Source organism: Natator depressus, chromosome 2, assembly GCF_965152275.1.
Source record: "Natator depressus isolate rNatDep1 chromosome 2, rNatDep2.hap1, whole genome shotgun sequence".
Lineage (NCBI taxonomy): Eukaryota > Metazoa > Chordata > Testudines > Cheloniidae > Natator > Natator depressus.
In genome coordinates, this window is record NC_134235.1 from 5,610,739 (window position 1) to 5,631,428 (window position 20,690).

Consider the following 20,690-nt stretch of genomic DNA (forward strand, 5'->3'; position numbering starts at 1 on the left):
CTGTTTTGTCATCCCCTGTTTGATGGACAGAGAGATTAGCTCTGTCTAGAGTTCCCTACTGCACCCATCACTGAGGTATCTGAAAGCCTACCTAGGGTTTATCCTATCTAGCACTCATCATCTAGGTTAGATCTGTCTCTCCCACCCCCTCTGCCAGCGCCGCACTGTTCATTACAATCCATTTCAGGGGATTTAGTCAGTCTACAGTCATTTTTAAAGCTTCAAGTTAAGGGGCTTTTCCCCTCTCCCTTATGGCTGGATCTAAAAAGCTTTGAAGCTCATAGAAATCTCCCAATGACTTCAATGGGCATTGGATCAGGACTATCAGAGACAGCACAGCACAGTTCTCCAGCACAGTTCTTTACATTCTCAGACACCATGGTGATGGGCAAACTTATACGAACCACACTGGACTGATTTAATTCCAGTGTTTCTGTCGATATACCCTTTACTGCAGTAAAATAAGCATTAGATAAGTTCAGGGAAGACAGGTCCATCAATGGCTACTAGCTAAGATGGTCAGGGATGCAACCCCAGGCTCTGAGTGTCCCTAAACCTCCAACTGCCAGAAGCTGGGATGGGATGTCAGGGAATAGATCACTTGAAATTGCCCTGTTCTGTTCATTCCCTTTAAAGCACCTGGCACCAGACAGCATCAGGAGACAGGATGCTGGGCTAGGTAAACCATTGGTATGTCCGTTCTTTCGTTCTTATATTCACTAAATAATTCCAATCCCTCCTTGGTGTTTGCACACTCAAAGACCAGAGGCAATTATAGAATAGCCATTTAGCTGTCACTGCTTTGACAAGCTAGACATAACTAGCTCTTATCTTTCTAATCATTCCATCATAAATGTTTTACTTGCGGGAACTCCCTCCAGTTTGTCAATATCTTTTTGTTATCATTGGTGTTATGGTAGTGCCCAGAGAGCCTGTGACAGGCTGACAGTATCCTGTAATATCCTGAACAAACCTTATGGAATTACAATAAACTTTACTGAATTAAGTTAGACCTTAGTGAATTAGGGTTTACTCCTTTAGAGTTCACTATTACAAATGCAAATATTGGAGTATTGAGATTGCATGGAATTTCTTGAGCAGAATGACAAGAGTCATGCAATCTCTGGAGGTATGAGGCAGTTCAAAGGTCTTTTTGGAACAATACCTGTGAAGTGGATTTCCTTAGGAAATACCTTGAGATGAGGGGAATGCAAATTCTTCCCCTCCAGAGGCAACTCTTTGAAGATATGCCTGGGGGAAAGCGGCCCATTGTGTTCTAATTACCTGCTTCTGGGGACTCCAGATCAAAGACTCCTGATCTGTATAGAAAGGAAACTGAACATACTATGAGCATGCTTATTCTGAACTGAAGCTTTGATGAACTTGTATCCACAAGGATGCCCCTAGGGAGGGTATTAACACACTGCACTGGCCACCACCATAAGACAGGACACTAGGCTAGACGGACCATTGGTCTGACCCAGTATGGCCATTCTTGTGTTCTGTTACACTGGAGCCCATATGAGAGGAGGGATGAACTCTGGATGAGGAAAGCCACATTCATGGGACTGTGTGATGAGCTCGGCCCAGCCCTGAGGCACAAGGACACGAGAATGAGAGCTGCCTTGCCGCTGGAGAAGCACGTGGCAATTGCACCATGGAAGCTGGCTACTCCAGAGAGCTACCGATCAGTTGCTAACCAGTAAAGAGTGGGAAAGTCGACCACTGGACTCGTGTTGATGGAAGCGTGCAGGGCCATTAATTGCATCCTGCTCCGAAAGACCGTGACTCTGAGCAACGTGCGTGAGATTGTGGGTGGCTTTGCACAAATGGGCTTCCCTAACTGCAGATGGGCGATAGATGGCATGCATATTCCAATTCTGGCACCAGACCACCTAGCCACCGAGGACATTAATTTGAAAGGGTATTTCTCTATGGTTCTCCAGGCATGTGTGGATCACCGTGGGTGTTTCAGACATTAAGGCAGGCTGGTCTGGAAAGGTGCATGACGCATGCATCTTTCGGGACACTGGCCTGTTCAGGAAGCTGCAAGCCGGGACTTTCTTCCCGGACCAGAAGATCACCGTAGGGGAAGTCAAAATGCCCATTGTGATCTTGGGAGACCCCACCTACCCCTTAATGCCGTGGCTCATGAAGCCATACACAGGGCACCTTGATAGCAGCAAGGAGCGGTTCGACAACAGGCTGAGCAAGTGCAGAATGACTGTTGAGTGTGCTTTTGTCCGTTTAAAGGCCCGCTGGCACTGCCTATATGGGAGGCTGGACCTGGCCAATGACAATATTCCTATGCTTATAGCTGTGTGCTGTACACTCCATAATATTTGTGAAGGGAAGGGTGAAAGCTTCATGCAGGGCTGGACCCCAGACGCCCAGCACCTAGAGGCTGAATTTGAAGAGCCAGAGACCAGGGCTATTAGAGGGGTGCAGCATGGGGCCATAAGGATCAGGGATGCCTTGAGGCAACAATATGAAGCTGAAAGCCACTAACATGTGTTGCTATGCTCAGGAGTGCAGTGCTTGTCATGCTAGGAGGTGATTGTGATTGGTGCAGAGGATGCACTGTGAAGGTTTGAGACAACTGCCTGTTGCTTTGCAGGGCTCTGTTTGCTTTCAATTAATGGAATAAAGATTTCTTTCAACCCAAAACAATTCTTTTATTAAAAAACAACAACAGGAGGAGACAGACAAACAAAAAATCACATCAGCACGGCGGGGGATGGGGGAAGGGAGGGTCCCAGGAGGAGGTGGGGTCCCGGGACCGTTAAAGATTTGTGTATGTCCAGGAATCATATGCAACCTTGTCCTTTGGAGTACAATGCAGCAGGTACGGTACTTCAGCAGGGCTAAACTGCAGAGGGACGGGTGTTGAGTGCAGTGGGTACTGGGAGTCCGCAGGGCTGGATTGTGTCGGGGCAGGAGTGGAATGCTGCAGGTACACACTAGAGTGTGTTGGCGCTGTGTGTGTGTGGGGGGGGAGGGGGGCGCATGGGAAAGTGTTTTGCGACAGCAGCTGCAGGGGAGGGCGGGCGCGGAGCTGCTCGGTTTGCAGTGCTAGTAACTCCTGGAGCGTGTCCGCTTGGCGCTCCATAACGTTTAAGAGCCACTCCATGGCTTCATTCTGGCGCACCGCGTTCTCCTTTCGGTCCCTCTTCTCGCTGTCCCGCCACTCCTTCAATTCTTGTTTTTTGGCGGCAAAGTGCATCACGACATCACGCAGAAAGTCCTCTTTAGTTCTTCGTGGCCACTTTCTAATTCTGTGCAGCCGTTCAGCTGCCGATAACAAAGAGGGAGGCTGGGCTCCCAAGGTCATCTCTGTGGAGCCAAAATGCAACATTTTACAGAAGCAGTATTGTGTCCAACACACGGACCACTGACTCAGTGGTTTAAAACACAGCCACTATTCACACACCTGTCACTAACTGGCTGACCTCAGGCAAGCACACATGAGCCACAAGACCCACAAAATGGTGAGTAACCACAGGGGCAGGGGAAATCAGTGTTCCAGGACCATACTGGACACTGGGCATGTGGCTCTTGGGGAGAGCCAGTACTGTAGGGGGGGCTTGATAAGCATTACTGTCCCCACATTTTCCACAGGATATGTTCATTATGGAAGATATCTCACTGCTGAGGGTGAGCAGGGAATCAAGGGTGGATCTTCTCCAAGACTGCGGCTTCTGCCCTGGCCCTTTTGTGGCTCGCCTGTGTGCAGCATTGGTCCTGCCGCCTCCCCGTGATGGCAGAGTGGCACGGGAAAGTTACCCTTAATGGGGCAAGAAACAAAGCAGCTCTTCCAAAGAATCTGCGGCAGCGGATTGCCCAGTATCTCCATGAAAGTTTCCTGGAGATCTCTGAGGCAGATTCTCGTGAAGTGAGGGAGTCAATCAACACCCTGTTCTGTCGCTCAGACTAGGCATGTGGTGGTACATGCATCATACAGACACAAGCCTGCTTTCTGCAACCTTCCTGCCCCCAACAACTCGTTTCAGGGATTCCCAAAATCAAAGCCACTTACCAGGGGTCTCCTCTCCTGTTTGCGCTTCGCCAAGCTCCGACAGCTGTGCCTGGCTAGCCTCCTCCTGGGTAGAGAAGAGCTCCTGGCTGCATGCATCTCTGACCTCCGAGTCGTCCTCTGCCTCTGGGTCCCCCTCCCCCTCCACAGCCTCGTCCAAGATTTCCTCCTCCTGGCTCAGTCCGCTCTCGACTGGCAAGCGAACCACTGAAGTATCCACAGTGGCCTTCACAGTGGAGGTGGGGTCGCCACCGAGTATCGTGTCCAGCTCTTTGCAGAACTGACAGCTCGTGGGCGTAGCACCGGAGCGGCGGTTTGCCTCCCGCGCCTTGTGGTAGGCGCTCCACAGCTCCTTCACTTTGACCCTGCACTGCAGTGTGTCCCGGTCATGGCCCCTTTCTGTCATGCTCTGTGAAATCTGTCCGTAGGTATCATAATTCCTACGGCTGGAGCGTAGCTGGGACTGCACAGCCTCCTCTCCCCAAATGCCGATGAGGTCCAGCAGCTCGGCATTGCTCCAAGCGGGGGATCGCCTGGTGCGTGGAGCACGCCTGGCCACCTGGAAAGATGCGCTGAGACCTCTGCATGCGTCACCGAGCAGACAGGAAGGGGACTTTCAAAATTCCCAAGAATTTAAGGGGTGGGGCTCACGGTTGGTCACCTGAAGGCAGGGCAGTAGAGTTCAAACTGATGACCAGAGAGGCGAGAACAGGCATTGTGGGACACCTTCCGGAGGCCAATTGCAGCGCTGTCATCGACCAGGGTGTCTACACTGGCACCGCAGCGCTGTAGCCCTGGTGCAGAAAGCCCTATACCTCTTATAGGGGTGGTTTTTTTAGAGGGCTGTAACGGTGCAGTTTCTGGGCTAGTGGTGTGGCAGTGTGTACACCTTGCTAGAGCAGACAAGGCCTCCGTCTCTGAAGAGAAAGCAAGCAGGTGTCCAGGGTAATTTCTGTGCTGAGAATCACACTATGAAGGCTAAGCAGAAGTGGCTGAGCGATGCCCTGGGCAGCTCAGCTTCCAAGGAAGAAGTTGCATGTTGGTAGGGTGACCAGAGGGCAAGTGTGAAAAATTGGGACAAGGGCTAGGGGGCAATAGGTGCCTATATAAGAAAAAGGCCCCAAAATCGGGACTGTCCCTATAAAATAGGGACATCTGGTCACCTACATGTTGGGAAGGCTTCCCTCAAGTGGAGCCATTATGACGTACCATCCTATTGTCAAAAAGAAAAGGAGTACTTGTGGCACCTTAGAGACTAACCAATTTATTTGAGCATAAGCTTTCGTGAGCTACAGCTCACTTCACTGAATGCATCCAATGAAGTGAGCTGTAGCTCACGAAAGCTCATGCTCAAATAAATTGGTTAGTCTCTAAGGTGCCACAAGTACTCCTTTTCTTTTTGCGAATACAGACTAACAAGGCTGCTACTCTGAAACCCATCCTATTGTCCTGCCTGCACCCAGGGAGGTATCTTTGCTCTGATCTTCTTGACGCTCAGGTTTTTATTTGCACAGCCAAAAGGTAATCTAGGTCAACCCTAGAGATTTTTGCTTTTTGTTTCTTAGCTCCAGCCCTTGTAAGAGTCTAAACAGCGGAGATGAAAAATCTTCATGTCAAATATCTTTATTTCCTTCGTCCAGCATTCAAACCGATGGGACGAGGCCTTCTGCACCTACTTCTCCATGGGTAGCTGGGGCAATTGACAAAACTTTTATCCTACAATGGCCCACTTAATTTTGATAGCCCTGATGGAAGGACAGGGGCTTCCCGTCTGAGTTCACAAGTTCAGAGCAGGCATTTTTATAACTATAAAACAAACCTATATTTTACCATGTAGCATAGAATACTGACATTACAAGTGAGATTAAAGCATGCAGCAATTTACAAGCATTTCATAGTCTAAACACTAAACACATCCGTACAAAGTCCATCACCTATCCTGAACGATACGAACATCAGGTGAGCTGGTCTGGTTTCCAGCTATGAATGTGTCAGTGCTCAGCTGATGCCTAAAGACTTGGCAAGAGTGGGCACCTGGTTTACCAGCATCCCATGGTATACCTCAACCAGTGCATCAAATGCCCCGGTAACAATTATATGGGTGAAATCAGACAATCACCACACTCTCAAATGAACTCACACACTGGTTTTATGTCTCATTAAACAATTTGTAGTACAGCACTGCCTGCTACCCTTAATTGCCCTTTTCAAACCCCTTATGCATAACAATCTAACCTATAACAATCCCCAGAAGAAGAGGCTTGTGTAAGCTCGAAAGCTGGTCTCTCTCACCAACAGAATGTGGTCCAATAAAAGGTATCACCTTACCTACCTTGTCTCTCTCTTTAGACAATTCACTGTTATTTCTCTTATACAATTGGTCACAAAAGTCACATGATAGCTATATTAATACAGCAGCCGGAAGGACTGCCTGGTTATTAATGCAGGTAGGAGAACTGCATTCTATCCTTAGTTCAGACCCTAAAGTGCTTGGTGGGGTCATGTCACCTCCCTCTGCCTCTGCTTCTCTATCTGTAAAATGAGGAAAACATCACTGATGTACTTTGTCAGCATGGGTCATCAGGCTAACTTAGTTGGTGTCTGTAAAGCGCTTTGAAATCTTAAGGTGAAAGTTGTTAGAGGGATGCAAAGTGTTATTTTTACAAATCATATCTAGGATAATAAGTAATTATTTGCACCTCCATAGTGACTTTCATCCAGGCAGCTGAAATGGCTTCACTGCCATTCATGAATTTAGCTTCACCACCCACCTGGGAAGCAGGGAAGTGCTATAATCCTCATTTTACAGAGGGGAAACTGAGGCACAGAGCAGTGTTAAATAACTTGCTCAAGATCATACATAAAATCTGCAGCATAGCTGGGCATTGAACCCAGCTCTCCCGACTCCAAGTCAAGGGGGCTGAAGCACCAGACCATCCTTCCTGTAACTGTAACATTGCACATGTATGGTTAATAAATAAAAAAAAAAGTGTGTTTCTAACTTAGCATTGAAAGTAGAGGGGTAAATGTACACAACATTTTGGAGCCAGGCTGGCTCCACAGACGTGAGCTAGCGGGGCTCTCACCAGAGGTCTAAGAATAGCTGTATAGACAGTGCTCTGCAGTTGCGTCTCAGGCTGGAAAGTTCATGCTCTGAAGCCTAGGGAGGGGGTGGGTTTCAGAGCCTGAGCTGCACCTTCAACACACTGTCTACGCAGCTATTGGCGAGAGCCCCACTAGTCTGCCGACCTGAGCTGGAGGCTTGCTCCTGCTAGATCCAAAAAGCCATGTAGACGTGCCTGAAAAGATTAGAAAAATACAAACACCTAGCAATCAACGTTGCCAAAGTCTGGAGCTGATGATCTCCCAGGGGCCTAAATCACCCAACCAGCTGGCTTTTCAATAATCCATTACTCAGTTATACTGAGTTACCATTACCGTGGTAACTGAGTACAATGTTACCTTTCAGGTTGCTTATTAGAGACAGGCCATGAATTGCAATCAAGGAGGTTCCCTCTGGCTGCTAACACAGCCCTTTAGAGGCAGTGGGAAGGAGTTTACACATATCCCTTCACCTAAGAGGTTAGAACAAACAAGTCCGTCTCTGCGCCAAAGCTACCCCCATTGTTATGGGGAGATGCAGACAGAACCCAGCATCTTGTCATGCAGTTCTAATACAAGCAAACCCCCACACAATTACAATCTGCAGTTCAGCCAATTATAGACAAACAATTGTGTGCACCCAGTTACTGAACTATATTTCCCAGGATTCTTTTCACTTAAGGTGAAGTGGGTCATTTCCCCTCCCCAGATATAAAAGCCAAGTCTGGGGCTGTGTCAATACAGGGAGCTGGAAACTTCTGGGTTTGAAGATCATAGGGGAAGGAGCTCTTTGTTGCCATCCACTGGTGAAATGCAGGAAAAGACAGAATGAGCCAGCCTTTATTTGCATGGCTGACATCCACTATGCCTGGTGAACATTTTGGTTAAAATTCATTTAAGTTTAGGAGGTAGGAGTAATGATAATGCTATAAATAAAATAATACTGTTATTATCCTTATTATGGGACTAATGGGCAACAGAACGGTACTTAATATGCCCTCTGTGAAGGTTCACCATAAACAAAACCTCAATCACATACTGCTGGGGAGTGGGACTGGCCATGAGCCAAACAGAGAAGGGGTAGATATATCTTGTAAGGAGGAGTGAATCTCTGCTAGCAAGGACTGTGCTCGAGGGGCTTACCACATACCGATCCTAGGTGCCCTTACTTCATCCAATACTCTGCTTCCTACTAGCTACTAGGGCTCACCATACACCCCACCCAACTGGCTCCTTCCCCATCTGCTTGGGGTGTGAGGGATAGGCTCCTGCCTCCCCCAAACCTGGCTCACTGCTTAGGGCACCCTGACTGAAAGATCAGGGACTCATTCTCCCTAGTGAAAAATATTACACATGTTGGTGCACAAAACTTGACAACTCTAGGGCCAGGTGTGGGAGAGGGAAAGAATGGCCTAAGCCATTTTAGCAGCATGTAAAGCAGCAGTGGACACAATGGGTGGTGTAGAATAGCCCTCATATACTTGAGAGATGCATGATATTCTAGTGCTTCTGTGAATAGTGGAGAGAAATGAATATTGTGTCTAGCACGTGGGAAGTCTTTATTTTTTGCTTGCATAAACTAAGCAACAATAATTTCCATAATACGATGCTGGGATTGTCGTGTCATGCTGAAGCTTAGAATGTCTGTTGAGTCAGTGTGAAGCGGCAAGAACAGCTATAAGCATGTGAGACAAAATCAGACCTGACAGGATAAGAGTGGAGGAAGACAGGTATATCAGTGCTAGTATGGTGAAGGCCCTTTTTACTATGAACTGAAAAGAGGTTACCTCACCTTAATTAAAGACACCTGACTCCAGTTAAGGGGTTGCCAGTGACATTTCAAAACCCCTCTTCTGCTGAGAGAGCAAGAGGAGGTAGAAGAAATAAGTTGCAGCAGTGAGAAAAGGTTTCTCCAAGGTAGAGGGATGTTCCCCTCCCTCTTGGGGAAACACTGAGTTTACTTCTGTTTGGGGAACAGCTGGGGACCAGAACCCAGCACCAACGTTCTGGTGGGCACAAGGAAATATATTTATTGTGCATTGTGGGTTTTCTTCAGTAAGAGATCAACTCAGAATTGCCTTGTCAATGTTGAAAATAAACAAAGATAAGAACTAAAAACCTCCAGAGTAGGACTGGTTTACTCCTGCCCCCCCGTGGTCCCAAAAGCAGGAGGAAGGCAGAAGCTGATGTGGCAGAAAAGATGCTTTGCCACACACGATGGAGAGCTCTTTTTGTTCCCAGTATCATCAGGCTCAGTTATCACTGGCATTCACAGGCCGTTCCCATATGTGTTGCTGCAGGGAGGCACGCGACTTTCTGAATGACACCAGTGCGACACAAGGGACTTTCAGAGAGTGATTAATAATAAGGGATTGGTGGTAAGTCCACTGTGTAGGACAACTTCGTACATGACAACAGGTCACAGAGTGAGGCTGGGTGGATTAAAAGGACAGTTGGTTAAACATCCAGCATTGCCAAGTCTTGATACTTTATCGCAAGCCTTGCAGCATCGGGTCTCAGGCGGAAAGGCCCAGCTCTCTGGCTCAGCTCAGGACATGTGAATCTCAGATTTCATTTAAAAAAAAAAAAAAAAAAAAAGGTTTCTCACCCATATGATTGTAAAGGAAAGCCCGAAAAAGGGAACCAAGGGCATCCTTAAAATTCAGAACCCCCAAGGTCATTTTAAAGAACCTAAAAGGTATTTTCTTGTAAATTTCATGATTTTTATGCACCCTCCTCACTCTTTGGGACCTGACTCATGATGCTGAATACTTCAGGCTGGCAGAGCCGTCAGCGAGCTATGAAGTTGTTAGCTGCGCTGCTTACAGGCCCTGGTGCAGTGCTTGGTTTCAGGGACAGGCTCATGGCAGAGTGGGGACAGGCAGAGGTACATTCTCAAATTGGACCCCATCGGAGGTAGGGAGCTGGCATTCTGTGCTTTGTCCCTCTCACACAATTCAATGGGGACGCTCATGTGCCTCGAGCTCAGCATGTGCTTAAGTGTTTTGAAGAACCGGGGCCAGAGTTCCCCACAACTTGCAGGATCAAGCCCAAAGGTGAGCTCTCGCCTACCCGTGTACGTTCCAAGATGGGCATCTGCCACCGCAGTGTGACACCTCCACAGTCACAACAGCAGCAGCTCCCCTCTCTTACTTCCCTGCTGGCAAGGGACTGGCTTAGGGTTTTGGTTTTTTGTATTTAAAAGGTGACACCATCAGGTGCAACTGCAGGAAAGACTCGGTGAGATTCTGTCTGCTGCGGCCACCAGTTGCCTTGGCTGGATTGGTTGTTTCACTGCCTGGTGGAGGTCCTCCAACTCTAGGGAGCGGGTGGGATCTCCATCACTGGAAGTTATCAAGAGCAGCTCAGACAAACACCTGCCAGGGATGGGTTAGTTATTACTTAGTCCTGCTTTGTGTGCAGAGGACTGGACTAGATGACCTACTGAGGTCCCTTTCAGTCCTAAACTTCTATGATTCTCTCTCTCTCTCTCTTTCCACCATCTGACAGCGTCTGGTTAATGTTTATACCCCAAAGCCTTGTTCTAGCCAAGTACTTAAGCATATGCTTAATTTTAAGGACACTGAGTAGCCTCCACCTACTTAAAGTTAAGCATATGCCTGACAGCTTTGCTAGATTGCGGTGCAAATGGATCCTTGTTTTTTAAAGGAACGTTGCTCTCGGGATTTCATCTCATTTAGAATCCTTTGATGTCTTCAAGTAAATGAAAGATAGTGTGGCTAAGCAGTTCCAGTAAGAAGTAGTTGCGAGCCAAGAAAACCATTAGAAGAGGCAAATATATATTCAAAGGCAATTCACAGCTATCTCACTGTCTGGGTTCAGACCACCGCAGGAAGCGGTGGTATTTAGATTACAGAACACATGCACAAATTCACAGGTTAGCCACACTTCAAAACATGTTCCCTCAATACAGTTCTGGTGTAAAGTGCTCATTAGAGGAAAACGTTAGCGTAATATACAGCAATCTTCCATTTACAAAGTACATAACAAGAACTGTTCCAAATATAAATAGAATCAAATATCCAACAATCAGAAAGGAAATTGCCCTGTTTGCTTACATGGGCAAAGGGGACCTGAATTCCCTGAGTCCTGCTCTAAAGCAGGTTGCAACACCTGGGTCATGTCTACGCTGGGGCCATTTGTGTTTTTCCTGCTGCTCCAACGGTTTGCACCAATGGAGGGAGATTGTAGCACTGAATGGGCTCCCATGTTTTTACCCCAGCATCCTCTCACCCTGCTCTGAATCCTGTTTACAACTACATTACCAGTGGAGTGTTACAGTCCCGATTTTCCCAAGTGCAGATACTCAAAGGCTTCACCTCGACTAGGATTTCAAGGTGTGTTGTTAGCTAAGACATTATGACATGTTCTAATAGTCTAGTGTAGATATTACCATGTGCCGTATACACCGCTTTGTCTACACTATGACCTTTTAGAAGGCATTAGGAAAGCTCTTAGCTAACACCTTGAACCAGCACTCCTAGGACTTTGTGTAGATCAGGATTTCAAGAAGAGGCACAACCCATTTGCAGCTACTGAGATTTTGCAGCTACAGAGGTAAGAAAAGCAGGGCCAGGGGGTACTTTAGCACATGCGCTGCGCTTTTCCTCTTCAAAGCAGTTCAGAAACATCAGTGAATTACGGTTTCAGAGTAACAGCCGTGTTAGTCTGTATTCGCAAAAAGAAAAGGAGTACTTGTGGTAATAGCCCATTCCAGCAGGAGAGTGAGTTTGTGTGGGGGAGGGCGGAGGGTGAGAAAACCTGGATTTGTGCTGGAAATGGCCCAACTTGATGATCACTTTAGATAAGCTATTACCAGCAGGAGAGTGGGGTGGGAGGGGGTATCGTTTCATGGTCTCTGTGTATATAATGTCTTCTGCAGTTTCCACAGTATGCATCCGATGAAGTGAGCTGTAGCTCACGAAAGCTCATGCTCAAATAAATTGGTTAGTCTCGAAGGTGCCACAAGTACTCCTTTTCTTTCAGTGAATTACGGTAGTTCTCACACCCATCCCTGGGAGGTAGGTAGGTAGCATCTCCATTTCACAGCTGAGTAATTCAGGACACAGAGAGATTGTGTGACCTCGGTCACACAGTAATTCAGTGGTACAGCCATGATGGGAATGCAGGAGGCTCCTAGTCCTAACCTACTGCTCCCAAATACGCTCGGAATAACCCTGGTGATCACATTCATTCTGTCTAAAGACGGAGACAACATATGTATGTTGTGAAGCCTTATTTACTTGCAAACACCATGTTAGCCTCCCCCCCACGGCACTGATGTATTTCCCTTCAGACAAATCCTAGGATAGGATTGTTAATAAACGAATGCGGATGGGGTCAGGGTTTTCTAAATAGTGCTATTGGGCATAAGCCTGGCATACCATGGGGTACCTTTATCTTTTGCAATACACCAGCAGGTTTTTCATTCACGGAGCCTGTTACTGAGCAGGTCCTGGGCTCCCTCTGCTGGCAGTGTTAGTGACTGAAGGCGTGTGGAGGCAGGGCTACTGCAAAGGACTGTGGGTACAGTGGAGGCATCAGCACATCAGCCAGTGGGGGTGGCTGTTTCAAATTCCTGCGGGGGAGGATGTTAGATGTGCTGACGCCCCAGATCCCCTGCAGGTTAGGCTGCACCAAAGTTTTGTTTTCCTGACGTTACCAGCCTCTGGAAATAACTTTTTTGAGTGAAAACTCCCTTCTAAAGACCAAAAGGTGCCACTCCGCACTGTCCTGGGGCTCTAGGTGCTACCCAGCCACCACCGAGCTCAGTGTACCAACTGAGATCAGAGAGGGCTTTCACCAACTTAATGGGGTTTCTGGGGGTCCTTTCCTAGCCAGCCGTTTGTCTAGGAAGCTGATGGCAATCTGGATCAGTCTCTTATCCGCAGCGGCATAAGCAGGGAAGCTGATAAGAAAGAGCACCTGCAGTGAGTACAGGACTTGGGTCTGTTTGGAGCACAAGGCTATTGCAGTCTGGAGAAGGACCGGTGGGGGAAAACAACATCTGGTTACTCATCCTTGGTATTGATTCCCAGGCCGCTTTCAGCTCTTAGCTTTTGGCTGCTGGCTTCGTTGTAGCTGATCCAATGCTGCACCTCCTCTGGAAGTTCTGGGGAGTCCACCTGGAGGAAAGAGAGGCAGGATAGATTGGTTCAGGGTCCAGATTTTACAGATTCCCTGCCAGCGTCACATACAAAATAACTCAGTTGATCTCCAAATCACCCTCAGTTCAGCAACATGCACTACTTCCCTTTCTGTCCATTATGTTTCCCCCAAGATTTTGGATATCATAGAATGGTAGGACTGGAAGGCACCGCGAGAGGTCATCCAGTCCAGTCCCCTGCACTCATGGCAGGACTAAGTATCAAGGACTAAGTATATCAAGACCACTCGGATTAAACCATGGAGCGCACCGTAAGACTGAAATAAGTTCTTTAAAAAAAGAACGCTCCAGGGCTGAAAATCTTACCGATTTTCTACTTGCTGCTTGTGTTTCTTAACTTTCCAACTCCCAAGCGAGGTCTGCTTTCCTCTCCTTACCAGTGATCGCAGCACTAGTTACAACATACAGATGTGCTCTCTGTGTTACACAGCTCCACGGGCTGTGAGCTTCTCCGGAATCCCTTCTTAGCCTGCATCGACTGCTGGGCCTCAAGAAACACAGCTGCAGCTACCACATGGCCTTTTGCCACACCTATTGCAATAGTCCATTCTGGGCACAGTGCCAAAGACAGGAGTGAGTTCAGTAGGCACCTAAGTAGAAGGGGCCTGGTTTGCAGAGATGCTGAGCTCAGACAGCTCCCACTGATGTCCGGGGGGAGCTGCAAAAACCCAGCACCGCGGAGTCAGCTCACTTCTGTTCGAGGGGCTGAATTCAGATTCTAGGGTCTGAGTTGGGGCACCCACGCTTGGCAATTTTGTCCTGTTGTTTCTGTCGGCGCCCCACAGAGCTATCAACATCACCTTCAGCTGGTGGATACTGATGTAGCTCCCCTGACTTCAATGCAGCTAAGCTCATTTACACCAGCTGCAGATCTGGCCCGTCATTATAAAGCAATGTTTCTCTCGCTAGCAGAGTGATACTAACCTTATGCCATTTTTCTATTAACCCATTACTAATAAATCCCATTCATCTACCATTAAAAGCACAAAAAAGGCAATAACTGAAACATTTCTCGTATAGAAAAGTCCTTTGCAATTGAACAGGGATTAGACCAATACAATTCTACAGAAACTGAATGAGCTTATACAGAAATTCACGTAAAAAACAACAGGATTTTATGGAGAACTGTAGCCTATTAACATTGTGAAACTGGCTTACAGAATTTTATAGGGATTCATATCCTTGCTATAGAATTCTATAGACTGATTTAAATTTTTAAGGAAAGATTAGCATTCTCTAAACCAGTGTTTCTCAAATTTTTGTATTGGTGACCCCCTTCACACAGCAAACCTAGGAGTGCGATCCCCCTTTTAAATTAAAAACACTTTTTTTGGGTATTTAACACTATTATAAATGCTGGAGGCAAAGCAGGGTTTGGGAGTGGAAGCTGACAGCTCGTGACCCCCCATGGAATAACCTTGTGACCCCCCTCAGGGGGTCACGATCCCCCGTTTGAGAACCCCTGCTGTAAACCTCTACAATTTTCTGTAAGGGTGAAATTTAATTTTTCTTTAACAGGAATGTTGTCAGATTGAAAAAACGAAACAGAACAAAAAGTCCTGCACCCCCAAGCTTTCCCCCTCTCTGCTATGGTTGCCAAGCCTGTATTTGGTAAGCTTCTGCTTCAGCATTGCGCGCTGCCCAAGGGCAGGGGGTGGGGTTAGCACGACAGCTCCTCACAGAGGGCAACAAGGCGAAAACTGGGGGCACCCCCTCCAAGGAAGTGGAGAGTGTAAAGAAACTGGTGCAGAAAATCAGGCAATTTCCCCCACAGATACAGAATAACTTCTCCCATTGCCTTTCTAAAACTGTTCAGTCTTTCCGGAGCGATGGAAACCCGTGGTGGTGCTTGGAATGACAGCCTGAAACAGGCCCAGGCCATCGGGAGCGGAGAAGCGTCCAGGGAATGTTTAAGGTCTTCACTAGGGAGCTAGACAATTTCAGACACCACCCAATCAGCCTGTGGAACTCATTGCCACAATATATCATTAGCAAGATTTCAAAGAGAGCTAACCGATGAGAAAATGCAGCATTATAACAGTAAATGTTTTTTAAATCCTAGCAGTTCTTTGGCAGGGATATAAGCCAACCTCTACCTACTGGTGATTAGAAGAAGGCTTTCCTGGGGATAGGTTATTTCGTAACTCCCTGCTGCAAGGAAGGCTTGCACCTTCCTCTGAAGCACCGGTCCTGAGCTTTGTCAGAGACTAGACAGGAACTGCCACACTGGATCAGAGCACTGGTCCTGCATTGTCCTGGAAGAAGAGATGTTCTTGCTCTTGGTGCTCAAAGGCCAAAGTACCTGCTGATCTTGTGTCAAAATCCTTACTCACAGAAGTACTGCCAAGGGAACAGATTTGGTTCACAGCTACAACATAGAAAACTAGAATAAGTGGCCTGGGAGCCTTCCTCACACTGTGTAACTGCGCGGATGCAAACCCCTAATGTTGACGCTGGCTTTTGCAAATCACAATTTACATTGTGTAACGTGTCTATGCTAGGAGTCCACACCCAAGAAAGGCCTGGTTCTCTATTGCCATGCGCCCTGATTTGTCATTTACTACCGTGCAAAGCAAGTGCAAAAAGGCTACTAATCGGTCACACTGGAAGGCGCATTGTGTATCCAACCTGTACACATGCAAGAAACTAAGCTAGTCTCAAGGTAACAGGCTTCACACCAGTCTGACTGGAGAGCAGCTGGACACACCTGCTCATCTGAATAACAGCTTGGCAGGATGGGGCCTTTAAACTGCATGCCTCTGAGGCATGGCCCTGGGTCTCTAAAGCACCATGAGCACCTACCAGACTATAATCAATCTCAGATAACAAATGATCATTGCTCAGAATAATAAAACCCAAGGAAGGAGGTTCCAACTGATAATGCAGCAGTGCTAGCGGGGACTGGCAGGCAACATCCTGCAGAAGCAAAATGCACAAGGGCTACAAACCATGGGCATTATTTCTACAGGGGAGGATTATTTTTAACAGGTTTTTCTGAATGAACAGGCCAGGCCATGAGTGGATTGCAGACTCGTTGCAGCTGGGGCTGCTCTTTTGTCTGGTTGTGCAGCGCCTCACGCAAGGGGTCCTGGTAGACAACTAGGAGTCTTAGGTGCCACTGCACTGCAAATAATAAATAAGGTAAGCCCCTTGGGGTTTGGGGAGCATGGCCCGTTTAAAACCTTGTCCTGAGGCAGGGGAAGGGCTGGCTGTTCCAGGGATGTCGAGAGCAAGAGGACAGGGTGTGTGTGATTGTAGCTCCAAACATGAGGGCTACAGCAAACAGTCCCTCACGTAGTGAAGCAGCCGAAAACCAGCCTGAAGCCTGGGAGGGACAGAGCAGCAGGAGCCAGGAGGAGTCCCTCACCAGGGAGGAATCACCTGAGAAGACCAAACTGGAGCCGGACCCAGTATCACTGTTGCCCAGAGCTGTCTGGGGCTTGTGACCTTGCATTGGGAATAAGGAGAGAGGCTGTGGCTGGCTAAGTGGGGCAGTGGGGGCTCTGTGTGGGCGTGCAGAGAGAGGCCGAAGGGGGCGCCAGAGGGGTTTGTTGTGGGAAGTCCATGGGCATCGAAAAGGGCAAGGAGCACCAAGACTCAGCGCCAGAGTGGAACCCTGCCCAGGACTCCAGAACTGTGTGTAGACGCATTGCTCAGTGTCTGCCCTGTCAGACTGTGGTACCGCTGGGCCTGGAGGGCCATGTGCAGGCTGCACCCTGGCTGTTTCTCTCCAGCCGTCCCTCTGTAACTAAATATTTCCCTTTCCCATACTCAGTGCTCTATTCCGGGGTGGGGGGGGTGGGGCAGGGTGTTCGCTGCGGGGGGGAATGTGTGGAACAGGTGCCCCTGGGGCAGAAGGGGCTTTTCCCTGGCGTCCCTGTGCCCACCTTTTCTTAGAATAGAATCATAGAAGATTAGGGTTAGAAGGGACCTCAGGAGGTCATCTAGTCCAAACCCCGGCTCAAAGCAGGACCAACCCCAACTAAATCATCCCAGCCAGGACTTTGTCAAGCCGGGCCTTAAAAACCTCTAAGGATGGAGATTCCATCACCTCCCTAGGTAACCCATTCCAGTGCTTCACCGCCCTCCTAGTGAAATAGTGTTTCCTAATATCCAACCTAGATCTCCCCCACTGCAACTTGAGACCATTGCTTCTTGTTCCGTCATCTGCCACCACTGAGAACAGCCGAGCTCCATCCTCTTTGGAACCCCCCTTCAGGTAGTTGAAGGCTGCTATCAAATCCCCCCTCATTCTTCTCTTCTGCAGACTAAATAAGCCCAGTTCCCTCAGCTTCTCCTCGTAAGTCATGTGCCCCAGCCCCCTGATCATTTTCGTTGCCCTCCGCTGGACTCTTTCCAATTTGTCCACATCCCTTCCGTAGCGGGGGGACCAAATCTGGATGCAATACCGCCGCTGTGGCCTCACCACTGCCCAATAGAGGGGAATGATCGCTTCCCTCCATCTGCTGGCCCTGCTCCTACTCATACCAATCCCCGGCCGCAGCTGCTCTCTTGCCAGCGTCCTTGCCGGGCGGTTGTGCCGCCCCGGTGCCCGCTTCACCAGGGCCGCACTGAGGATGCTCCTGCGCTCACAGCCCCTGCCATGGACGGGCCAGGCGCGGCACGCCCCCCCCCGGCCTCACCTGTCTCTGGTACAGGTGCTGCACCAGGCGCCCGGGGCTGCTGCCCGCCACGTGCAGGCGGCAGAGCAGCAGGGCGCAGACGAAGCCGTCGCGGGGGCTCAGGAACCGCTGCTCCAGGTAGAAGGCGCGGGCGTCCCAGCCCAGCAGGCGGGTGCGCACGGCGAAGCGCTCGAAGAGGCGCAGCGGGCGGCGGTGGCGGGCGCAGGAGGCGGCCAGCGCGAGGCTGCCCCCCAGGGCGCGCAGGGCGCTGAAGATGCCGCAGCGCGCCAGGTGGGCGCAGCGCGCCAGGTCGGCCTCGCGCAGGTAGCGGGCGTTGTTCATGTGCAGCAGGCAGTCCAGGTCCGAGGGCAGCACCAGGCCCGGCCAGCTCTGCTCCTGCAGCACGTCCCGCAGCCGGGGCTGCAGCCAGCGGGCGTGCAGCACGGCCAGGGGCAGGCGCAGCAGGTACCAGGCGTCCAGCAGGCCGAACAGCGCGGCCCCCGCGCCCAGCAGCACTAGCAGCATGGCCGCAGGGAAGGAAGGGGGGATGCCCGGGCGCCGCAGCCTCCCGCCTGCCGGCAGCGTCCAGGGAGCCGGGAAGGGGCGGGACCCAGCAGCGGCTGCTTCCTCCCCTTCCTGCTCCGCAAGGCCCCGTTCAGTCCGCCCCTTTGCACCGCCTGGGGAGCCGGGTGCGCGGCGCCTTCGGCTGCGCCGGCCAGCGAGATGGCCCCGCACTGCGGCAGGCGTCTCTCCCCGCCCGCTGCCTTCCCCCCCGGCTGCTGCCGGCAGCCCGAGCTCCTCGGTCCACGAGGACTATCACAAGCCCCGCTGTCCCCTCCCTGGCGGTCGGACTTCCTGCAGCGCTGGTCTCCTGGCACCCCCCCCCCGCCCCAGTGTGTGCGGCCTTGGCACCCTCCCACCCCCGCTCCTCTCTGGTGATTGCAACCCTGGCTCCCTCCCCAGTCCTCTCCCAGCCTCGCTCAGACGCCGAGGTGCCGGGGAGTTCTGCCGGAGCCGCTCCCTTTTTCCATCCCAGGCCCTGCGGAGGGTCTCCGGAGGCAGCTTGAGGGCTAGAGCCAACCCCCCTGGGTACGTGATTGAGCTGGGGTCCTTAGGGCATGTCTACACTTGCCATTTAAAGAGGAAAAAGTCCCTTTTTTGGGGCGCAAACCTCGTGGGAGCGTCTACACTTGCCAATGACTTTTTGCGGTGAAACTCAGAAGTTTCCCCACAGAAGGAAAGCCCCCTCCACCAGAGGCGTGCAGCTCTTACCGGGGATGCTCTTGCGGCCATGTGCGAGGGAAGACAGGCTCTCCTCCGCAGGCTATCCCACAGTGCCTAGGCGACCAGTCTGGCCAGCGGCTCTGCTGCTCTGACGCCAGGTAAACAGACATCCACCCTGTAAAGCCCCGGGAACTTTGAAACTCCCCTTCCTGTTTTCTTGGCAAGTGCTCAGGTACCATCTGGCCGGCTGACAATGGCTGCTCCAGGGAGCAAAGGATCCCCTGCTGGAGCAGTGCTGAGCTCCTGGGACTGATCAGTGTTTGGAGAGAGGAGGCTGTGCAGGGAGGCAGGCTGCCCCACAAACACCCCCCCGCCCCCTTCCCACAAGAGCCATCCTCAAAATGGAGAGAGCTGCACTGTGGGATAGCTGCCCTAGAGCATCCGGGATGGAAATGCTGCAAATGTAGGAAGTAAGTGAGTACCCAAACCAGCGCTTTACTTTCACCGGTTCCCTATCACCGGTGAAACTGACAGCGCAAAAGCTCTGCAAGTGTAGACAGAGCCTTAGACGAAGTCACCTTTCCAGGGCTTGCCCCGTGACTTGAGCTTCCTGAGCCAGGCTCCCTCTGCAGATGGGCTGGCTGAGATTATGAAGCCAGAAGAGAGCCCTGGGATGGAGTCTGATCTGCTGTATTCGTTTAGATGGAATGTTTGGGCCAAAAAGGTCTTAACAGAACCCAACCGTATTCAGCAAGGTTTGGGGTTTGGTACACAGAGACCTCAGCTTGCTTAGTACCATGGCAAACCCACCACTGAATTTTTGTTTAACCTTTTTATTAAAGATACAGAAAAGAAGGAAAAAGTTCAAGCATTTGACATGGAAAGCGCTTGAGCATAAGTCAGGCTTTTAACTACATCCTTTTTTCCTTTAGCGGGAGAGAGTTTTTAGAAGGAACCCACCCCTTGTCTGACAGTCTTTTAGATGCTATTCAAGACATGCTTTTGGGGGGAAAGTGATGGGCTGGGAGCTGTTAAAATCCAGTCTCATTTCCTAGAAGACAAAACAAGACAAACACGCAAAAGGGCAGAGAAAAGAACAGCAAAGAGAGACATTTATCAGGGGGTAGCCGTGTTAGTCTGTACCACAAAAACAACAAGGAGTCCGGTGGCACCTTAAAGACTAACAGATTTATTTGAGCATAAGCTTTCGTGGGTAAGCTGGGGTGGGGTTTTTACCCATGAAAGCTTATGCTCAAATAAATCTGTTAGTCTTTAAGGTGCCAAAGAGAGACACTGTAGCCTCTGTCTCTGGTGGTAACTCTCACATGCAACCTCAGAGCTGACAAAGAGGCCGGCACAGGGGCTGATCAGCTGCTCTGAGGCCTGGCAAACTCATGCCAGCATTGGGCTGTTTAGGGCAGTGCTTTTAGTCGCTTCTTTCTGGTCACAGGCTTACAGAAGTGCTGCAAAATATGCCATCTTGGCTAGCTAAACTAGACTTTTATTATACAGATGGGAAAAA

The 20,690-nt window shown here is 49.8% G+C and overlaps 2 protein-coding genes across 2 annotated transcripts; both read right to left on the minus strand.

Annotated features, from left to right (window-relative positions):
* Positions 1-2,731: 2,731 nt before the first annotated feature.
* LOC141981249 (uncharacterized) lies at positions 2,732-5,291 on the minus strand. Its single transcript, XM_074942929.1, has 2 exons — positions 4,037-5,291; positions 2,732-3,333 (listed from the first exon to the last, which is right to left on the minus strand). The coding sequence occupies exons 1-2, from the start codon at positions 4,437-4,439 to the stop codon at positions 2,783-2,785; spliced, it is 954 nt and encodes a 317-aa protein (XP_074799030.1). The 5' UTR covers positions 4,440-5,291; the 3' UTR covers positions 2,732-2,782.
* A 123-nt stretch (positions 5,292-5,414) lies between these two features.
* Positions 5,415-18,538, minus strand: THEM6 (thioesterase superfamily member 6). Its single transcript, XM_074943749.1, has 2 exons — positions 17,966-18,538; positions 5,415-13,281 (listed from the first exon to the last, which is right to left on the minus strand). The coding sequence occupies exons 1-2, from the start codon at positions 18,467-18,469 to the stop codon at positions 13,168-13,170; spliced, it is 618 nt and encodes a 205-aa protein (XP_074799850.1). The 5' UTR covers positions 18,470-18,538; the 3' UTR covers positions 5,415-13,167.
* Between the last annotated feature and the right edge of the window lie 2,152 nt (positions 18,539-20,690).

Coding starts and splice junctions, on each gene's coding strand:
- THEM6 (XM_074943749.1), bottom strand. CDS start 18,469: ATGCTGCTAGTGCTGCTGGGCGCGGGGGCCGCGCTGTTCGGCCTGCTG. Junction 13,282..17,965: donor AGCACCTGTACCAGAGACAG/GTGAGGCCGGGG, acceptor TCTTTCCTCCAG/GTGGACTCCCCAGAACTTCC.
- LOC141981249 (XM_074942929.1), bottom strand. CDS start 4,439: ATGACAGAAAGGGGCCATGACCGGGACACACTGCAGTGCAGGGTCAAA. Junction 3,334..4,036: donor AACAGGAGAGGAGACCCCTG/GTAAGTGGCTTT, acceptor TTGGCTCCACAG/AGATGACCTTGGGAGCCCAG.